This window comes from Entelurus aequoreus, linkage group LG08, assembly GCF_033978785.1.
Source record: "Entelurus aequoreus isolate RoL-2023_Sb linkage group LG08, RoL_Eaeq_v1.1, whole genome shotgun sequence".
Classification (NCBI taxonomy): Eukaryota; Metazoa; Chordata; class Actinopteri; order Syngnathiformes; family Syngnathidae; genus Entelurus; species Entelurus aequoreus.
The window spans coordinates 44,471,757-44,493,949 of NC_084738.1; the positions used below are offsets into that span (position 1 = coordinate 44,471,757).

General features: G+C 39.0%; 3 protein-coding genes across 3 annotated transcripts; 1 reads left to right on the plus strand and 2 right to left on the minus strand.

Annotated features, from left to right (window-relative positions):
- Window positions 1-2,478: 2,478 nt before the first annotated feature.
- LOC133655103 (tyrosyl-DNA phosphodiesterase 2-like) lies at window positions 2,479-10,489 on the minus strand. The gene is made up of 7 exons (XM_062055017.1): window positions 9,970-10,489; window positions 9,669-9,796; window positions 9,395-9,541; window positions 9,221-9,312; window positions 9,034-9,152; window positions 3,141-3,311; window positions 2,479-3,064 (listed from the first exon to the last, which is right to left on the minus strand). Exons 1-7 carry the CDS (start codon window positions 10,099-10,101, stop codon window positions 2,789-2,791), a joined length of 1,065 nt encoding a protein of 354 aa, XP_061911001.1. The 5' UTR covers window positions 10,102-10,489; the 3' UTR covers window positions 2,479-2,788.
- Window positions 10,490-14,898: 4,409 nt separating this feature from the next.
- acot13 (acyl-CoA thioesterase 13) lies at window positions 14,899-16,303 on the plus strand. The gene is made up of 3 exons (XM_062056588.1): window positions 14,899-15,056; window positions 15,136-15,320; window positions 16,019-16,303. Exons 1-3 carry the CDS (start codon window positions 14,973-14,975, stop codon window positions 16,176-16,178), a joined length of 429 nt encoding a protein of 142 aa, XP_061912572.1. The 5' UTR covers window positions 14,899-14,972; the 3' UTR covers window positions 16,179-16,303.
- lg08h6orf62 (linkage group 08 C6orf62 homolog) lies at window positions 16,291-22,191 on the minus strand. Its single transcript, XM_062056586.1, has 5 exons — window positions 20,785-22,191; window positions 20,537-20,713; window positions 20,338-20,463; window positions 19,414-19,548; window positions 16,291-17,264 (listed from the first exon to the last, which is right to left on the minus strand). The coding sequence occupies exons 1-5, from the start codon at window positions 20,911-20,913 to the stop codon at window positions 17,139-17,141; spliced, it is 693 nt and encodes a 230-aa protein (XP_061912570.1). The 5' UTR covers window positions 20,914-22,191; the 3' UTR covers window positions 16,291-17,138.
- Between the last annotated feature and the right edge of the window lie 2 nt (window positions 22,192-22,193).

Below are 22,193 nucleotides of genomic sequence, written 5' to 3' on the forward strand. Positions count from 1 at the left end.
TCTCTTGATTGATGGACTGTTGACACTTTCTGAACTACAAACCCCGTTTCCATATGAGTTGGGAAATTGTGTTAGATGTAAATATAGACGGAATACAATGATTTGCAAATCATTTTCAACCCATATTCAGTTGAATATGCTACAAAGACAGCATATTTGATGTTCAAACTGATAAACATTTTTTTTGTTGCAAATAATCATTAACTTTAGAATTTGATGCCAGCAACACGTGACAAAGAAGATGGGAAAGGTGGCAATAAATACTGATAAAGTTGAGGATATAAACATTTTTTTTGTTGCAAATAATCATTAACTTTAGAATTTGATGCCAGCAACACGTGACAAAGAAGTTGGGAAAGGTGGCAATAAATACTGATAAAGTTGAGGAATGCTCATCAAACACTTATTTGGAACATCCCACAGGTGAACAGGCAAATTGGGAACAGGTGGGTGTCATGATTGGGTATAAAAGTAGATTCCATGAAATGCTCAGTCATTCACAAACAAGGATGGGGCGAGGGTCACCACTTTGTCAACAAATGCATGAGCAAATTGTTGAACAGTTTAAGAAAAACCTTTCTCAACCAGCTATTGCAAGGAATTTAGGGATTTCACCATCTATGGTCCGTAATATCATCAAAGGGTTCAGAGAATCTGGAGAAATCACTGCACGTAAGCAGCTAAGCCCGTGACCTTCGATCCCTCAGGCTGTACTGCATCAACAAGTGACATCAGTGTGTAAAGGATATCACCACATGGGCTCAGGAACACTTCAAAAGCCCACTGTCAGTAACTACAGTTGGTCGCTACATCTGTAAGTGCAAGTTAAAACTCTCCTATGCAAGGCGAAAACCGTTTATCAACAACACCCAGAAACGCCGTCGGCTTCGCTGGGCCTGAGCTCATCTAAGATGGACTGATACAAAGTGGAAAAGTGTTCTGTGGTCTGACGAGTCCACATTTCAAAAAAATTTTGGAAACGGTGGACGTTGTGTCCTCCGGACCAAAGAGGAAAAGAACCATCCGGATTGTTATAAGCGCAAAGTTGAAAAGCCAGCATCTGTGATGGTATGGGGGTGTATTAGTGCCCAAGACATGGGTAACTTACACATCTGTGAAGGCGCCATTAATGCTGAAAGGTACATACAAGTTTTGGAGCAACATATGTTGCCATCCAAGCAACGTTACCATGGACGTCTCTGCTTATTTCAGCAAGACAATGCCAAGCCACGTGTTACATCAACGTGGCTTCAGAGTAAAAGAGTGCGGGTACTAGACTGGCCTGCCTGTAGTCCAGACCTGTCTCCCATTGAAAATGTGTGGTGCATTATGAAGCCTAAAATACCACAACGGAGACCCCGGACTGTTGAACAACTTAAGCTGTACATCAAGCAAGAATGGGAAAGAATTCCACCTGAGAAGCTTAAAAAATGTGTCTCCTCAGTTCCCAAACGTTTACTGAGTGTTGTTAAAAGGAAAGGCCATGTAACACAGTGGCGAACATGCCCTTTCCCAACTACTTTGGCACGTGTTGCAGCCATGAAATTCAAAGTTAATTATTTGCAAAAAAAAAAAAAGTTTATGAGTTTGAACATCAAATATCTTGTCTTTGTAGTGCATTCAATTGAATATGGGTTGAAAAGGATTTGCAAATCATTGTATTCAGTTTATATTTACATCTAACACAATTTCCCAACTCATATTGAAACGGGGTTTGTAAAATGATGGGTGATATATTCCAGAGACCAGGTGGAACACAAAAATAAAACATTCTAAAATACTAATTAACGTCAAAAAAAGTATGTATATACCGTATATATACATATGTAACATTGTTTACTGTAAATCTATACTTTATTTGAAAATACTTTTTGGTGCTTGGTTCCACTAGTGTGCTTTGAATTCAACCTAATAATTGAAACGGTAACATTTATTGATTGGCTTATTAGCATTTTTTGTCCATGTCAAAAAAGTAGCGCATACGTACTACTCAGTTATTTAGTACTACTACACAATAGTATTTTAGTGCATTCGTACCACACTACACATATTAGTATACTACACAGGCGTACTGTACTACAGTTGTGCGTACGTATAACTAAGCACTAACGTTTCGTAGTTAAATCGTGCATATGTACTAAAACATAAGACTATTACATTTTAGTAGTAATTTGCACTTGGTGTGGGATAGGCTCCAGCACCCTGAATGAATATTATCAACAACAGTATCAATATTAGTTACAATTTCAACATAGCAGTGATTAAAAATCCCTCATTGACATTATCATTAGACATTTATAAAAAAAAAGAAGAAAGAACAATAGTGTCACAGTGGCTTACACTTGCATCGCATCTCATAAGCTTGACAACACACTGTGTCCAATATTTTCACAAAGATAAAATAAGTCATATTTTTGGTTCCTTTAATAGTTAAAACAAATTGACATTATTGCAATCAGTTGATAAAACATTGTCCTTTACAATTATAAAAGCTTCTTACAAAAATATACTACTCTGCTTGCATGTCAGCACACTGGGGTAGATCCTACTGAAATCCTATGTATTGAATGAATAGAGAATCGTTTTGAATCGGGAAAATATCGTTTTTGAATCAAGAATCGCGTTGAATCGAAAAAAATTGATTTTTGAATCGAATCGTGACCCCAAGAATCGATATTGAATCGAATCGTGGGACACCCAAAGATTCGCAGCCCTAGTGCATACATTTATTAATTATATCTTAAGACGTTCTTTAAAACAAAAGCATTATGTAAAAATTAAAAGGTGATCATGTGAAGCTACAGTAGATGCCCCAGTGGTCGCTGGTGAAGCGGCCGCAGTCCAGCTTCTCCATACCCACCAGAGCCATGTGGTCAGGGGCCAAGCTGGGAACTCCATCGCGGGATGCCGGGCGCAGGTAGATGCGGTCGAAGCGGCACCGGGCGACATACGGGGCGTTTTTGTTGCTGTTGGCCTTGGTGTCCCACGTGTAGCGACAGTGCGCCTGCTTGCCTAGGCGCTCCCACACGTCGCACACGCCAGCGGGCAGGCCCACCTTAGCCACCTGGAGGCAGGGCAGAGCAAGGGACGGTTAATTTAAATCCATGTGGACCACACTGCAGAGTAGAGGAGACACGAACCTCCGTGTCCCTGAGGTTTGTATCCCCGCCACAGAGGACAGTAACGTCGTCGGGCGCCTCCCTCATCCTGCGCATTACCTCCCTGAGTTGTTTCATCCGCTCGCTTGCCTGGCCCTTGCAACTCTCCAGATGAGACGTCATCAGGCACAGCTTGCTGCCTTTGAAGCTCACCTGGTGACCAAGCAGGAGTTGTTATTGTGGCGACAACCAAAGTTGTAGCACCAAATTCTGACACAAGACTCTAATCACCAAACCCACTCTAAGCTAGGGCTGCAACAACTAATCAATTAAATCTATTAAAATCGATTATAAAAATAGTTGGCGATTAATTTAGTCATCGATTCGTTGGATCTATGCTATGCGCGGAGGCAATTTTTTAATTTATTTTTAATAAACCTTTATTTATAAACTGCAACATGTACAAAGAGCTGAGAAACAATAATCAAAATAAGTATGGTGACAGTATGCTGTTTTTTTTCTCAATAAAATACTGGAAAGGATAGAAATGTAGTTTGTCTCTTTTATCTGATTATTAATCGATTAATCGAAGTAATAATCAACAGATTAATCGATTATCAAATTAATCGTTAGTTGCAGCCCTACTCTAAACCCAACGTTGTTGCCCCATAGACTCACACTTGACATGTTTACAAATAATTATTGCATGGATTTGGTTCAACAAACTTTTTAAAACAAGGAAAAAAGGTTTTATACTTTTTAGATGTGATGAACATTTATAGAACGTATCTGGATGAACTCCCTGAATAATTTGGTTTTGTTCAACAAAAACAAAAAAAGTGCCAACAAGCAAACAAGTGGCCAGAATATGAATTTAAATCATTATATAACCTGTGATTATTCACTTAAATGATAAATGGGTTGTACTTGTATAGCGCTTTTCTACTTTCAAGGTACTCAAAGCGCTTTGACAGTATTTCCACATTTACCCACTCACACACTGATGGCGGGAGCTGCCATGCAAGGCGCTAACCAGCAGCCATCAGAGGCAAAGGGTGAAGTGTCTTGCCCAAGGACACAACGGACGTGACTAGGAAGGTAGAAGGTGGGAATTGAACCCCAGTAACCAGCAGCACTCCGATTGCTGGCACAGCCACTCTACCAACTTCGCCACTTAAATATGATTACAAATCTGACAAGTTTTCCTTTACTTCAGGGTGTACAATAGAGATTATCTGACTAATGTAGGATGTCATCTGTGGATAATAGGAATCATGGTAATACATTATTATTAATATAGTATTTTTTGTGCATTTCCCGGGGGTCAAATTTTTTTCAAGCTTTGATGATGTTATGACGTCTGTTTTGAGAGAAGCGTTTGAAGATTAAGATTAAGATTAAAGTACCAATGATTGTCACACACACACTAGATGTGGTGAAATTTGTCCTCTGCATTTGACCCATCCCCTTGGGGAGCAGTGGGCAGCAGCGGCGCCGCGCCCGGGAATCATTTTGGTGATTTAACCCCCAACTCCAACCCTTGATGCTGAGTGTCAAGCAGGGAGGTAATGGGTCCCATTTTTATAGTCTTTGGTATGACTCGGCTGGGATTTGAACTCCAACCTACCGATCTCAGGGCGGACACTCTAACCACTAGGCCACTGAGATGGATCTAGTTCCCTATGCAGATGGCACGAACCATTTCGTATTTTTGATAGAGGATGTTGTAGTTTTAGACGTTCTTAATTTGATTCAAGCAACCTTATTGTTGAATTTCCAAGGGTATTTTATTGTTATGACATTGTTTCTAACTTACATTTTCAACCTTTGAGATTGACTAAACACACTTTGTCACGAGCTGGATTGTAGCTTAGCAGCGTGACCCCAAGATGCAGCAGACAGGAAGCCGACGGTGAGTAAAATAATATTCTTTAATATAAACAAAATAAAACGCACTCATGAGGGAGTGGGAGTACACATAACTAGGAGTGGGAAAAAGAACAAAAGAAGGCGAGTGCAGCTAATATATGCACAAGATACAGAACTTCCTTTTGGAGGAAAATAAACTGAGCAGAGCAATGATCAGATGGCACCGGACTGAAATAGGAGACTGATTGCCAACCGGGCACAGGTGTGTCCCGTTTGCCAATTAGGGACAGGTGTGGGCGCCAGCACTCAGTGGCCAGACAGGGGAAGTGAAACTACAAAATAACAGGAACAGGAACACCACACAAAACAGGAAAAAACAACTCGAAGAGTCACAAAAGTGTGGCACACTTACTCTTAAGAACCAAAAGGGACCCGCTCATAAAAGTGTCATAAGTCAGCAGTACATCTTTTTTTATTTCAACGCTTGAAATGTTTTCACAACTTCAGATCTGACAATTGATATAATTTTTTTAATGTTTTATGGCCTGTTTGTCAATGCAATATTTCTAAAAAGAAGGTTGCCGAGTGGAATATTTGAGGTTGGGTAATTACAGCTTTGAATGAGTCAATAATTCATGAAAACAATGATTTTGATACAGTAAACGAAAATACTATTTTACATTGCCTACTGAGGTAGGCAGTACTTGGTTGAGTTTATTAAGTTCACACAAATATTTTATATATATCTGCCATCTTATATAACTGCCCAAGATCATTTTCATTGCATTTCAGAGTTTAATAGCAGTTTAACTTGTTTACACTTGTCAAAGCTCTGGTGATTATGCTCATGGTTTTCTGGCGCTATCTGGTGGTTAAGGGGCACATACCAAAACAATATTTTTTGTATTTCAATTCGGAAAGAATGAGATTAATTCGGTTTTCATGGAAAAAGCATTGTAATATACCAGGAATATACCGACTAATTAAATATGCAAGGCTCAAAGCGGTGGTCAAGCGAGTGTCTGTTGTCTGTGATCACTTCGTTAAAGGTTTGTTTGATATACTTTTTAACGTTTAGTATTTCCCATATAAGAATTATATTCATATTATTTGTATTTTATCTTGTTTCAGACTTCTTATAACTCATTATTGCTACGAGTGTTTCGTAAACCAGCAACTCGGTAAGTGTAAATAAAAGAAAGCAAATGTGAGCGACACCTAAACGAGTTCAGCTTTTACCAAAAGGCAGCAAGCATAAATGAAGCTTTTAACACATACACGTTGGGATCTACATGTATTTTGATAAAGACGGGGAAACCACGCGTGCAACAACAAAAAGCCAACATGGCCGTGTAGTTAATGAGCTGAATCACATCTCCGTCTTCTTTCACAACCATTCAGATTGTTAGTGGTGTCTGATTATCTTAAAGGCCTACTGAAATGAATTTTTTTTATTTAAACGGGGATAGCAGATCCATTCTATGTGTCATACTTGATCATTTTGCGATATTGCCATATTTTTGCTGAAAGGATTTAGTATAGAACAACGTCGATAAAGTTCGCAACTTTTGGTCTCTGATAAAAAAAAAACCTTGCCCCTACCGGAAGTAGCGTGACGTTGTCAGTTGTTCACTCCCTCATATTTTCCTATTGTTTTCAACGCAGCTAGAGCTATTCGGACCATTACCCCATTAATTTGAGCGAGGATGAAAGATTCGTGGACGAGGAACGTTAGAGTGACGGACTAGAATGCAGTGAAATACATATTTTTTTTCGCTCTGACCGTAACTTAGGTACAAGCTGGCTCATTGGATTCCACACTCTCTCCTTTTTCTATTGTGGATCACGGATTTGTATTTTAAACCACCTCGGATACTATATCCTCTTGAAAATGAGAGTCGAGAACGCGAAATGGACATTCAGTGCCTTTTATCTCCACGACAATACATCGGCGAAACGCTTTAGCTACGAGCTAACGTGATAGCATCGTGCTTTAACTGCATATAGAAACAAAAAAAATAAACCCCTGACTGGAAGGATAGATAGAAAATCAACAATACTATTAAACCGTGGACATGTAAATACACGGTTAATGCTTTCCAGGCTGGCGAAGGTTAACAATGCTGTGCTAACGACGCCATTAAAGCCTACTTAGCAACCGGACCTCACAGAGCTATGCTAAAAACATTAGCTCTCCACCTACGCCAGCCAGCCTTCATCTGCTCATCAACACCCATGCTCACCTGCATTCCAGCGATCGACGGAAGGACGAAGGACTTCACCCGATGCGTTTGGCGGCCCGGAGACGTAGGAAGTCAAGGTGAGGTCGCCGGCTAGCGCGTCTGCTCTCCAACAAAGTATTCCGGGTGTGTTGCTGTAGTCCGCTGCTAATACAACGATCCCACCTACAACTTTCTTCTTTCCAGCCTTCATTGTTCATTAAACAAATTGCAAAAGATGTCCAGAATACTGTGGAATTATGAAATGAAAACAGAGCTTTTTGTAGAGGATTCTACGCGGTACCATAACTTCCGTTTAACTGACTACGTCACGCGCATACGTCATCATACCGCGACGTTTCAGTCGGATATTTCCCGGGAAATTTAAAATTGCACTTTATAAGTTAACCCGGCCGTATTGGCATGTGTTGCAATGTTAAGATTTCATCATTGATATATAAACTATCAGACTGCGTGGTCGGTAGTAGTGGGTTTCAGTAGGCCTTTAATGAGCGGTTAACATGATGGGAAAATCAAAAAAATCGAATTGAGGCTATCGAGTGTTACTCACAGTTTGTTTACAAGGACACGTCCTGGCAAGACGCAAAGTTAAATCATGAAATGCAACCTTCCCTGAGCAAAAACGATGCATTATTTTTCCGGGAGTCTTGATACCAATCCTTGAATCACCAACACACAAAGAATTTGTAGACCTACGTGCTTTTTCAAGCTGTCATCCGTTTTGTCGTGTAGAATGATGTCTGGAGCACCAGATAATTTGACATGTCTGGTAACGCGACCGACGGATAATCCTTGAGATCACTTCACAGATATTTTTTTTATAATGTATAGGGATCGATTCTATTGCATAGTTTGCTTTTTTGCTCATATCAGCTTTTAGTGGTTGGATCTGGGCACCTTGCATACTCAGATAGTCCGCACACTGGTTTGCTTGACCACCACTTCATTCACAAGAAGTAAACGTCTCAGAAAAAGTCACCTGACTGAATACAACCTGGGGCCCGAAAGAGGTCTTACGTGAAAGTGTATACTTTGTTTGTTAAATCTATCTAGTCATATAACATAAAGAATACATGTACAGTGGAACCTTGATTTACAAACCCCTCTTTGAGAACTTTGATTGACAAACTTTTAGATCAAGCCAAATATATCTGTGTAAGAATGCTTTACTTCAGGCGCCTGCACGCAAAAAAGGCAGGGCACAACATTGCTGCGAAGGCGTAGACTTGCACTTTCTGCATAGGAGGAGTCATGTCATAGTCACATATCAGCATGTGTGCCTTTTTCTTTTTTGTTAACTCAATAAGAGTCCCAAAAACTGAACAGACCAACGTGGAAAGACAGAGCGAATCGAGTAAAAAAAATGAAATGACTATTTCCAATGAGTACATTAATGGCTGTCACAAGCATGACCAAATCACAGTCAGCAACCACATCATGTTTTAATTGTGATGAGAACAGTCTTTTCTGGAAAAATGTGCCAGAGCAGACTTATAATATAGCGTTGGGAAATACGGTATCTCTCCTCTGTAGAGCACTTTATATTGTGTTCAAAGTGTACAAACCTTCACTAAAATAAGGACTTGTCGAGGCTGGAACCCATTGTTTGATTACATTGTTTCTTATGGAGAAATTTGCTTCACAACGCAAACTTTTCGATTGACAACCCCTGTTCAACAACCAATTAGGTTCGTAAATAGTTCCACTGTAATGCCTGTTTTGGGCCCTAGAGTTGCACAGCAAAGAAAATCTTCAAACTTTACAAAATCCCTGTGCTTGGCGCTCCGGTATGACAACACAAAAGACGCTTTGTTTTATGAACACACCTGAGCCACCAGAAGATTCCTCATCATCCGAGTGGTGGGGTAGGCCACGATCTCACTCTCCACCAGTTTGACTCGCGCCTTCTTCAGCATCATGCCACAGAAGTAGCCGTCTTCGTTTCCTGGTGAAGCAGGATACGCTCGTAAAAAGTCACGCTCACAAGCTTTACCATCGCCTTATAAGACCTACCTTCAAAGATAAGGTAGCTGACGGCCCGTTTCTTTAGATACTGGACATACGGGGGGATGAGCTCCTGCAGGAAAACCACGTCGGGGGTGTATCTGCACAGACGGTGGTGGTGGTGGGGCTGGGGGTGTTAACTCGTAATGAAAACCAAACAATTACAGCGCAAACATGTCTTACAGGGCTAAGTAGGAGCACAAGCCCCTGGCGCGGTCCGCCAGATTCTCCGTGTCCAGTCCGTCCACGTTCCAAGAGATGAGCGACAGCCCAGCGTCTTTCTCGGGGGACTTGCATGACGAGCCGGGACTGTCTCCAGTTAGGTCTATTCTGTAGGGGTCAGTCACGCCAATTAATTGCAGGGTTGACAAAAAATATTCAAGCTAACATAGCAGCACGTACTAAACTATTGCCTGACAGGCTTACACTATAATGAAGCAAGTCTAGAAGTCTTTACCTCTCTGTTGGAGCTTTTTCTTCCACTTTCTGTCTCAGGATTGTAGGCTCACCAGTCTCCTTTTCCAAAGAACACTCTGCCTCAAACGCTTTCTCCAGGTCAGCCTCGAAGAATGAGTTTATTGCTCTCTATGGAGGACAGCCATGTTTACATTCGACAAAGATAATCACTACATACTCTTTACTGTTCTCTAGTGTTACAAAAAGACCGATGGGAAGCATGTATGAAACAAATAAACCTCCATCTTGATGTTCCAGCGAAAATAAGTCAGTATTAGAAGTAGTTTGTCCTGTTTTAGTACCTTCATGTCCCACTCATTCTCAGTCAGGTAGCACTGAGCCACGGCACTGTCGGTCCCCGCAATGCCGGCAAACTCTTCGCAGAGACAAGTTCGGCTTTCTTGCAAATCCCCTGCGTCGGATGTTGTAGCCATTATAATAACAAAAAACCCTCCAATAAAAGTTTTATTAGAGTTCAAATATAAGATGTCTCGACACTGGAATTGTTATCCCGCTGTTTCTGTTGGCAGGCCGAAATGCTTCCGCATGTTTTTAATTCCGGGTTTCCACGTCACAACTTATCAACTTTAAATTATACGGTTGTAAAAATTGTGAATGATCCACTTGACACTCCTGTGGGGAAACTTTGCTTTGATCAGAAAAATAACAGAAAAATCCGCAGCTTATTCCAAAATGATTGTGTGTCTGTCTCCTATGTAATTGCGCTCTGGAATAATATTGTGAATGACATCTGCTGGGTCAAAACATGGTCCCTTCCTAACAGGTATTTACTTACCAACAAAGTCAAAAAGATATCTTTTAAAATCATTCATCGTTATTACCCTGTAAAGACTGTGATGTTTGGATACAAGAAGGACATTGATGTTACCTGCACCTTATGTAACATGCATCCAGAGACTGTTTACTAGGGCTGTGAATCTTTTGGTGTCCCACGATTCGATTCAAAATCGATTCTTGGGGCCACGATTCGATTCAAAATCGATGTTTTTTTTTTTCAATTAAAAATGATTCTCGATTCAAAAACGATTTTTTTTTTTTTTTTAATGAAAACAATACACAACAATACCATAATAATGCAATACAATTTCAAAACCAGACCCGACCCAGCAACATTCAGAATAGCAATAAACAGAGCAATTGAGAGCAATTGAGGACACACAAACATGACACGGAACAATCTAAAAGTAGTGAGACAAGAATGAATATTATCAACAACAGTATCAATATTAGTAACAATTTCAACATAGCAGTGATTAAAAATCCCTCATTGATATTATCATTACAAACATTAATTAAAAAAAAAATTAAAAAAATGAACAATAGTGACACAGTGGCTTACACTTGCATCGCATCTCATAAACTTGACAACACATTGTGTCCAATATTTTCCACAATGATATAATAAGTCATATTTTGGTTCATTTAATAGTTAAAACAAATTTAAATAATGGATCCCATATTCCAATATATGACTCATTATTATCTCAACTAAATGCAGTTTTTCTACTGATATCATCTCCATAGCTTGTGTGTACCAGTCAGTATGAGTTGGACTATCAACATCTATCCATTTTTTTAATATTACCCTTTTTGTTATTATGCATATTGAAAGAAATGCATTTTTACTCTTTGACGGCGTGGCGAAGTTGGTACAGTGGCCGTGCCAGCAATCGGAGGGTTGCTGGTTACTGGGGTTCAATCCCCACCTTCTACCATCCTAGTCACGTCCGTTGTGTCCTTGGGCAAGACACTTCACCCTTGATCCTGATGGGTGCTGGTAGCGCCTTGCATGGCAGCTCCCTCCATCAGTGTGTGAATGTGTGTGTGAATGGGTGAATGTGGAAATACTGTCAAAGCGCTTTGAGTACCTTGAAGGTAGAAAAGTGCTATACAAGTATAACCCATTTATCATTTATCGTTATGATGACACGTTACTAAATTGATGGAGATCCCCAAGAATACAAGTTTGCAGTGTCATTGGGATATTTATATTAAGTACTATGATTGCTTCTTTTGTTGTTTTCAACCATAACTCTTTTATTCTCTGACATTCCCACAATAAATTAACAAGAGTTGCCTCGGCTGCCCGACACTTCATACATAACTTGCTATCTACTACACCAATTTTAAACAGCTCAGAAGATGTAAAATACAATCTATTCAATATCTTAAATTGAGTTAGCTTATCTTTAAAGCTTCTAAAGGGCTTATTGGCATTTTTCCAAATATCATTCCATGATATGTCTCTTTCATCTAAAATGTTTAAGTCCATCATCCATTTCCGAACACATGCATCATTTGCATTTCTAGTGTGGTGTTCATTTATTATTCCATAAAATAGTTTAATTATTTTCTTAAATGTATCTTGATTAACAAGTGCATCTTCCAGTTCATGGCTATTTAAAGACATACTTTCAGAGGATATGTATTTATTTACAGCGTGTTTTAAAGAGATACAATTTAAAAAATGATTTCTGGGTACATTATATTGATTAACTAAATTATTGAACGGTTTAAAAGAGTTTTTATTAATAATATGATGAAGTTTAGTAATACCTCTGTCTTTCCATGTTGTCCATTTAACCACATTTTTATTAATTATGATATTAGGATTGTACCAAAGTGGTTGATTTACAGATGTCATTTACTTGGTTCCTAGTATTTTCTGACATAGTTTTAGAATGTTAAAGGTGGCTTCCATTGGGCTCTGCCTCAATTCATTAGGTATTTTTTAAATATAATATAAACTCCCCACATCAATGTCCAAATTCATTAACATGTTTTTTTGTTTGTTGATCTAGTCCTTATCTGCAGAAGAATGAAATAAGTGGCTTACTTGTTCACAACCGAAGGAGATGTAATTATGTAAGAAGTTTGGTAATTGTAGTCCTCCTTTATCTTGTGTACATGACAACCTTAAGTATGAACAACTGGCCTTCTTTCCACACCATATAAAATGTGATATCATTGTATGTATTTTCTTAAACCAATGTTTATTAATTAGGACAGGCATCATTTTCAGTATATAATTAACTGCTGGCAGTATACTCATTTTTACTATGTTCACCCGACCCCAAAGTGATATTTGGAGACGTGACCAGCATTCCATTTTGAATTCTATCTTAATTTTTAAATGTTTAAGATTTAGATCTCTGCTTGTATAAAGGTTTGGTGTAATGTGTAGTCCTAGATATATGATTTCTGCCTCTTTCCATTTAATTTTGGAGTTCTGAACTTGTGATTTCTTGCAGTGTTTATTAAGTGGTAATATTTCACATTTGTCCCAATTGACTTCATACCCTGATAAACAGCCATATTCAGTGATGACATTATTGATATAGTGAAGAGAGGAGTTAACATGTGACAGGTAGAGAATTATGTCGTCACAATACATCCATAGCTTATTATACTGAGAGCCAATTTTTATACCATGAATATTATTTTCACTTCTTATTTTTGCAGCTAAGGGTTCAATAACCAAATTAAATAATAATCCAGATGTAGGACATCCTTGTTTTACTCCTCTTTTTAACGAAAATGGTTCTGAAATATGATTATTGGTTTTGACTGATGCCATGGGCCTTGTATAAAGCATCTTAATCCATTGTATAAAATTATCTCCAAATCCAATTTTACGTAATGTGCAAAACATAAATGAGCAGTTTATGCGGTCGAATGCCTTCTCCGAATCAACAGTACATACTGCTGTGGGACAAAGGAGACTTCTAGCACAGTAAATAACATTAAACAATTTCCTTGTATTGTCGGAAGATTGTCGACCTTCCATGAAGCCAGTTTCGTCAGTATTAATTAATTTTCCAATTACATTTGATAATCGTGTGGCTAAGATTTTTTCCCCGATTCAAAAGGATTCCCTATTCATTCAATACATAGGATTTCAGTAGGATCTACCCCAGTGTGCTGACATGCAAGCAGAGTAGTAGATTTTTGTAAAAAGCTTTTATACTTGTAAAGGACAATGTTTTATCAACTGATTGCAATAATGTAAATTTGTTTTAACTATTAAATGAACCAAAAAGATGACTTATTTTATCTATGTGAAAATATTGGACACAGTGTGTTGTCAAGCTTATGAGATGCGATGCAAGTGTAAGCCACTGTGACACTATTGTTCTTTTTTAATTTTTTTTTTATAAATGTCTAATGATAATGTCAATGAGGGAATCTTAATAACTGCTATGTTGAAATTGTAACTAATATTGATACTGTTGTTGATAATATTAATTTTTGTTTCACTACTTTTGGTTTGTTCTGTGTCGTGTTTGTGTCTCCTCTCAATTGCTCTGTTTATTGCAGTTCTGAGTGTTGCTGGGTCGGGTTTGGTTTTGGAATTGGATTGCATTGTTATGGTATTGCTGTGTATTGTTTTGTTGGATTGATTAATTAAAAAATAAATAAATAAATAATAAAAAATAAATAAATAAATCGATTTTTTAAAAATGGGAATCGATTCTGAATCGCACAACGTGAGAATCACGATTCGAATTCGAATCGATTTTTTCCCACACCCCTACTGTTTAATTACCACCTGTTTTGGACTTGTGAAAGCACTCGATCACTATGGCAGGGCATCTGTCGCTTCATCCTGGACAATATTCTTGAAAAATTTGTGCTTTGTTTTAAAAATGTGATATTTGGTTTTACACTATATGAACAAAAATTTGAAAAGGAATTTTACCTTTGCAACCTCATTATACTATTGGCTAAGTTTTATATTCATAAATGTAAGTTTCTCAATACCTGACCTGTCTTTTGTGCCTTTAAAAAAGAACTATAACTCTACATTAAGACACTCTCTACCTCTAACAACCAAAAAGCTGTGAAAACGATGATGCTGTTTTCCAAATTCAAGTTATTTACTGAAATTGAGTGAGCCTACTTTGCACTTATTTATATATATGTTTTTTTGCATTCTATTTTAGTTACTTTGAATTTATAACCCCCTGGCGCTGCTTTGTACTCTTTTTGTACTGTTTTGTACTATTTTTGTACTTATTTTGATTGTTTCTTGTCTGTTTGTAAATGTTGAAATTTATAAATAAAAGTTTAAAAAAAAAATAAAATAAAATAAAAAAAACTACGGTTTTAATAGTTTAATGCAGTGGTTGAATAGCAAACATGTTTTGATTATATTCACAGATTTTAGTTCGCGCATATCACTATAGGTATGATTGTGTTTGCGTTTCAGTTCGGCCGTTTTAGTGCAACGGAACAACTTCCGGTTTATAATTTTGACATTGAGGAAGTTTACAATTGTATCATCATGGCGTCAGTCTCTTTAAACACGTTAAAGCAAATGATGCGAATCATGGCAGAATGTTCAGGCTTCGACAGAGTCATGAGCAAGGCGAGTGTGGGATTGGTGCGGTTTCTGGTTTAGCTTGTTGCTCAAAGCGGCGTCTCTATCTTATCTTGCCACTTTTCAGGTGGACGTTCTCGCTGCCACGCCGGGCAAAGTAGTGTGTGAGCTGCGGGTGGAAGAGGAGCACACCAACCGGTTAGGGACGATGCACGGCGGTCTGACAGCTACTCTGGTGGACGTCATCTCCACCCTGGCCATCATGAACAGTGAGAGGGGAGCACCGGGGGTGAGCGTCGACATGAACATTACGTGAGTTTATGTAGATTATGCATGGTTTTTTTTATACACTGAATTGTTGTGACGTTCAACTTAACAGGGACACTGGTCTGTGTCAAGGATAAGATCAGAGTGGAGGTTCTGGTTTTGTGAGGCAGAACAACCGCCCAAAAGTATAATAGTCACTTTTAAAATGAGAACAGTGGTATCTCAATTTAAGAGGTGTGTGTATGTGTATAGAAAACATGACCGAGTGTTTCGCCGACTTGGAAATGCCATATGAGCGTATCACTGCTAGTCTGCGCCATACTGAGGCAGAATAAGTCCCAACTCCAGCAAAGTATTTAAAAATATATCTAAACAGCAGACATTTATCCATGAAAATATGAAAAAGCTGAGTGACGCAGGTGGAAGGAGATACCATGGAAGTCCACTCTCCAAGGTAAATGGAGATTATTACATCATAAAACAAATCGTTTTCAGTAGTACATTCTATTGCATTTTTATCAAGTTTTTTTCGTTTTAAAATTCTGTTTTGGGGGGGCCAAGCACCAATTTGATTTCAATGGAGACATTGATTTGAGATACAACTGTTTTGAGTTAAGAGCTGTCATAGAACCATGAGTTGAGGTATTACTGTCGATTACAAATGAGTTTCTTTTTTACTTAAACGGTATAAAAAGTTAACATTATAAGATGAAATCTAAAATATAGATGTCTTTTTTTCACAGATACATGAACGCAGCAAAGATCGGAGAAGATGTTCTCATTACCGCTGAGGTTCTAAAGCAAGGGCGCACACTGGCCTTTGCCACTGTGGATTTAACCAACAAGGTCACTGGGAAGCTGATCGCACAAGGAAGACACACCAAACACCTCGGCAGCAGCTGAACACGCTCCGTTTTAACTCACAATAAACATGTAAATAGTTAAAACAACATTCTAAGAAAGTCACCCACCCGATCATTCACACACATGCAATAAAAAAAAGTGGACAACAATGTTGAGTTCAAATTTTGCACTGTATTTGTATATGCTCAGCAGTATTGATCAGAACAGAAAAACAAGTTATTTGCTTCAAACCTTCAACTGGACACTTGAGTGAACAAGAAAAAAATGCACTATTTTATAGTCTTTGACAAGCAATCCCCAATTTGATCAAATTATCAGTGAAATCAATGTGAATGTTAAGTACATTTTATTAGTAAGTAGAAGTGATTGACTTTTACCACCATCTCTAAAAAGAATCAAACATCAGTAGCTTCAGCGATTAATGTTTTGCATCCAGCAGAGAACTAAAGAAGCAGTAACTACGCTATGATGTGGCAGAATATTGTTCATGGCTGCTTCAACGCCTTCCTTGGTCAAAAATTGTGCAAAGTTGTTCCGGTAATAGCCCACCCCCATTAGTCTGCGCAACTGACAAACAAAAAGAAAACTTCCACACTCTTCCCTTAAAACAAGGATAAAGAACACGTCCACCATTGTGTGATTCCTGTTTGGATGCAACATAAAGAGTTCCTGCCATGGACAATGATGCCTGCTGCTGAGAAGAACCACTCCAAATCAATGTTCGTGCAGGTTCACAGAAAATAATGAATGGATGTTGAAGCGGGATGAAGGGAGGGCTCAAACTGAACAAAAAGGGGTGGAGGGGTCAATCCAAACATTGCAGAGGAGAAGGAACAACAAGGTGGGGAGAATGAAGGAGGGTAACCAAAATTAAAAGATCCAAGCACGAGTTCAATCTTTACACAGGTGAGGAAGAGTGCTTCTGAAGGCAGGAGGGAGGGAAAAAGTGAGGGAGGGGGTGGCTAAGGGCGTATCCCCCAGGCCCCCACATGGGAAGCCTTAGTCAGGCATATAAGGTCGAAGGTGATCCTCGATGTCTCCCGCGCCCCAGCAGGTAAGCTGGTCCTGGGGCAGGTACAGGCACAGACTGCACAACTTGAACACCGTGGCCTTGGTTTTAGGAGTCTGGGGAAAGTCAACAAGACAGTTGGTTTTTTTCAGGGGCGGGAGGGTACAGTAAAGGGGTGCAACGATACGAGTATTCGAAACAGGGTTTCTACAGGCATAATTGAATGTTTTTAATGCCACTCAAAATACATTTAATGCCATTTCCTTCTGCAGATTATTATATATAGTCAAAAGCTTACAACTGTCTGTATAGACAAAATTGTAAGCATTTGACGACGGTAATATTTAGTAGTTGTAAAATTCACATTAACTGTGACTCTATTGAATTAGAATTAGCTCACAAGACTGTCTCATCTGAAAACTTATTTGTATTTTATTTTTCTTCCAGTAGCAGAGACCGACAGTTGTGGCAGTGACCGCAAAAGTTGCGTTGTTGGTCACACCAAAAGAAATTTGACATTGTTAACTGCTGCCTGCCCTTATTGGCCGACTTGTGATTAGTTAATAGCATATGTGATTTCACTGTATTGCTGCACATTGAGCAAATTTTTGAGATTATTTTGCACAAGCTGCGGGGAAGGCCTCTCTGGGTTTACCATCAACAAGCTTTAAACAGGTTTTGAAAAGTTAGCCAGCCAGCCAGCCTCTTTTGTATTTACATGTATGTATTTTCTGGCTTTAAACAAAGCATCAGCATGTTCACAGGATGTAGAACACTTATTTAAGGGGATATTTATTTATTTATTTTGCCTATCATTCACAATCCTTATGTAAGACAAGAACACATGTCATAAATGTTAGCAAAATCCCAACTATCCTATTTCTAACAATGGAGGCAGTGGGAGCGCCTCTATTCCGCCCACAAAACCCCAAAATAAGAATGTTGATCAATATAATATACCCAGAAGTTATTTTTAAATGCTGTCTTTTTAAAACATGCTGTAAAAATGCATATCCCCTGAAAATATGATTTATAATAGCCACAAAATAGAGGATACATTTCTTTAATCTGGATAAAATTAAAACATTTGGTAAAGGCTTCATGAAATAATAAACATCAAGCTAGTGATGCAAATAATGCATGTGTTCGGAAATGGATGACTGATTTACACATTTAAGAAAAAGACAAATGATATTTGCATCTTTTAGATTCATCAAAAATAAGCTGAGTAAATTAAACATCTTGAATAATTGTATTTCACACCCTCTCAGTTGTTTAAATGGGTACAGTAGATAGCAAGTTATGTATAAAGTGTCAGGCAGCTAATTTACTGTGTGTGTGTCATACTAGAGACAACTGAAATAAAGGAGTCGCATTGGAACAAGCTCAGCTTCCTCAAACATGACATGGTGTCACAATTAAGGACTACAGGCCTACAGTGACCAAATCATGGCAAAGTTTGGACCTCGAAGCCGTTTCATTTTGCCGTATTGAGGCAGCGCTTTTCACGCTTCCGGACCGGACCTCTTGTATCCAGTTTGAACGCCGTAGCCGAAGAAAAGAAACACAGACGTAGCAAAGTATTGATGACGGAAAAGTTATGGAGTTCATTTTCATTTACTGCTCGACTGATTGACTTTTAAAGCCTTTAATTTTAACGAAATTAATGTAATGATTTTAATGCCCCGTGGAAACCCTGTGTAAATCAGATTTTTTTGGGAGTACAGTGCAGAGGTCTAACGATTTCCCACACGGCACACGTTCAGCATATAAAAGTCTAACTTAGTTAAAAAACTTATTCGGGTGTTACCATTAGTGGTCAATTGTACGGAATATGTACTTCACTGTGCAACCTACTAATAAAAGTCTCAATCAATCAATCAAAAAACAGTCTTGTGCAAATAAATTAAATACAGTGCAGCCCAGATTTTGGCATACAGGAGTCATGGCTAGTGATAGTGCAAAGGAAAAGCCATTGCTTGAAAACCCTTTTGTTTGATAGCACTTTGTTTTGGGCTAAAACAAGTGGATAAGATTAAAGCAGTGTGACACCATTGTTCAAGGGTGTTGAAGAACAGGGCCACAAGCTGAAACAATCAATGCTGCTAACAGTTTTTGTTTTATTCTAAAAATTATTGAAGAAGTTTACGCCAAAGCCATGTTTTGTATTGGTTCTCTTACTGTACCATAAATGAACCGTGATCAAAAGTACCGTTACACCACTTGCACACTACACATTTGTGAAGTGAAGTTGTTGGTCCTCACCTGGAGGTGGTGTCGATCCATGAAGAGGAACACAGACTGGGTGGGATTGTTCATGACCATTCCAGCCTTGTCTTTACGAGCCATTGCATGCAAGCACTGCTTTTCGTAGTCGCCATGGTGAAATTCAAACTTGGCCTGGAAACATGCAATACAAAAATATTTAAGACATGATTTACAAACACACATAAACATGGAAATAACATTAGGTACACTTGCACATTTTAATGACATTGAATAAAATACACATTTTACTTAAAAAATGAATTTTAGGTTTTTAAATATACAACAAGTAAAATTATGAATGTTTTGGCTTATTTTTGTAGAAAGTATTTTTGATTAAAGTACATCCTAAATTATGTAATTAAATTAAATACTAGTAATATTTGTTTTCTCATGTCTGATTGCATTTTCTGTTATATTTGTCTTCACTTAGGTAAAAAGTAAAATTCTGTTTTCAAAATATTTTTTGCTGGAAATTGTCAATTAGTGTTAAAGAATTGTATTGTCAAAAAATAGAGATATTAGGACTTTTTTCTTGGGGGAAAATGGCAAAGTTTTTCTAGTTAGTTTTTTCCCCTTCTCATAATTGACTGTACATTTGTAAAAAAAAAAAGGCCTTTATAAAATTACAAAAGTAATCAAGAAATATGAACTATGTATGAAAATTACTCAATTAAAACTTTAAATCTGTATTTTTCAAGAGATGTTTTACAAGATTACAGCTCTATTAGTCATATTATACATATTATATTACCATTAGTTTTTTCTCCAATAAATTTGCCAAAAACAATGACTATATTGCAATGACATTCCTGTGGTATATCTATTTTCTTTTTAGTTTACAGGCCCTAAAACTGACAGCCTGTCATTAGAAAGCATGTGTACCTTATGTGTCTTTTTATAACTGCAATGAGAGTGGCTTACCTGAACAGGCCTGAAGGGTTCATCATCAGCTCCCTTCCATCTAGAGAAGAGTAAACAGACAATCTTCTCAATGTCGTTGCGCGGCCAAAGGATGAAGTCCATCTCCTGCGTGCAGCCTATCACATCCTGCGAGGGGAGAACACAAAAGCGATGCGTTAGATGACTTCCGCCAAACAGCAGTCCATGGCGTGCTGCCTACCCTTCGCATGGACTGGTATCGTGGGGCGTGGAGTTGCACCACATCTTTCTGCAGGAGCTCTATGGAACTCTCTAGGGAGAAGTTGGACTCCCGGACGCCTCGTAGAATGTTCTCCTCGTAGTTGTTGGTCATTACTGGCAACACTTCAGCGACCTCAAAGAGCGCCGACTTCTTTTTCTGCGGGGACAAAGACAAGTGAATATTTATACTCGTAACAGGAAGTTAGCATTATTTTGGAGCAGGCAAACCTTTTCCTTAAAAACAAAGGCTACATAAATCTTGAAGTCGAACTGATCGGCCAAAGATTCCCTTTTCTTCCGCAGCTGAGCGCGGAGACGAGTTCTTGTTTGGTTTCTTCGCGTGGTCGGATCCCCCATGGTTGGACTGTGATGGCAACAACGTCTCTTGTGCAGAATACGTTTGATCACTCGCTCTACTTAATGTGTGTATTTAGACTACGGAGAGCTTGCCGGCCTCTGAGGTAACAACACAACTCTGAAAAAGCCACTAACTACAAACTGAAAAGGTCATCAAACTCAGAACTAAGTCATTTTTGCAACAAAGGGGCAGTGTTTGGAAGGTTGGGGTGTTAGATGAAGACTACATCTCCTTGTTAGTTTTTCACAAATCCATGTTGCTTTTAAAGCCTAATAAGGTTGACATCAACCAGCCATTACCGGGTTAGTGAGTAAAATAGCAACTCAAAATGTGGCTTGACTATTTTCCTGTGAAAGATAAGACCGAAATTAACAACAGAGACCCATATCTAGTGAAATTGAGGACTACAAGGCTGATAATTGGGTCGTCTCAAAGTCCCTCATCCATGGCTGAATGTGTACTTCTCCGATAGAGACAGACGAGCAGGTTGCCAGATGTTGGCACTGTGAAACATGGAAGAAGGCTCAGTACCAAAGCAACGTGACATTTCCCTGGCCTTCATTTGGCACACGGCCTGCTGCTGGTTGTCATGCTGTATTTTTAGCACACTTGCTAGGCCGAGCTAGCAAGCTAACCTTTTCCCACTTCCGACACTAGCCAGCGACAAAAAGCTACATCTTATCTTTCAGGCTGTTGGCTCGACCAGGGGCGTCCGTGTGAGAGAGAGGCCTCGCTCGCCTTTACATTTCTTTCATCTTCCGTTCGCGTTGTTCTCGCCCAGGCCCAGCGTGACTGTTGTGTGATATGCTAACACCCGCAGGCTATGCTAAGCTAATTAGCCGCGCCAGAGCTCAACATTTTAGCTAGCGTCGTCGACAACAACCTGCTGGGAACAATTAACCGCCTCGTTAACAACAGCCAACTCGACAAAGCGAAACAAAAAATGCCCCTTTTAGCTTTTCCTTCAACTTCTGGAAGTTTCTCTGATCTTTTTCCTCCGTCGTCACAAGCTCGCCCTGCCGCATGCCATGTCAAGATAAATCGACAATCCAGCTGGAGTCCCCCGTTCTTTCAGTCGACGAGCGGCGTGATCTGTCTCCCGGCGGCGGGCCCATATTTCACTTGACGGCGTTGTCGTCCAACGTTTTTTTGTCCCCCTTCGCGTTCTGTGCGTTCAGTCGGTTGTTTTTAAGGCGAGGAGCAGCTAATAATGGCGAATGCACACAAAACAACAAGCTCGTTGCTCCAAAATGGCCGACCAAGCGGAAGAGGATCGTGA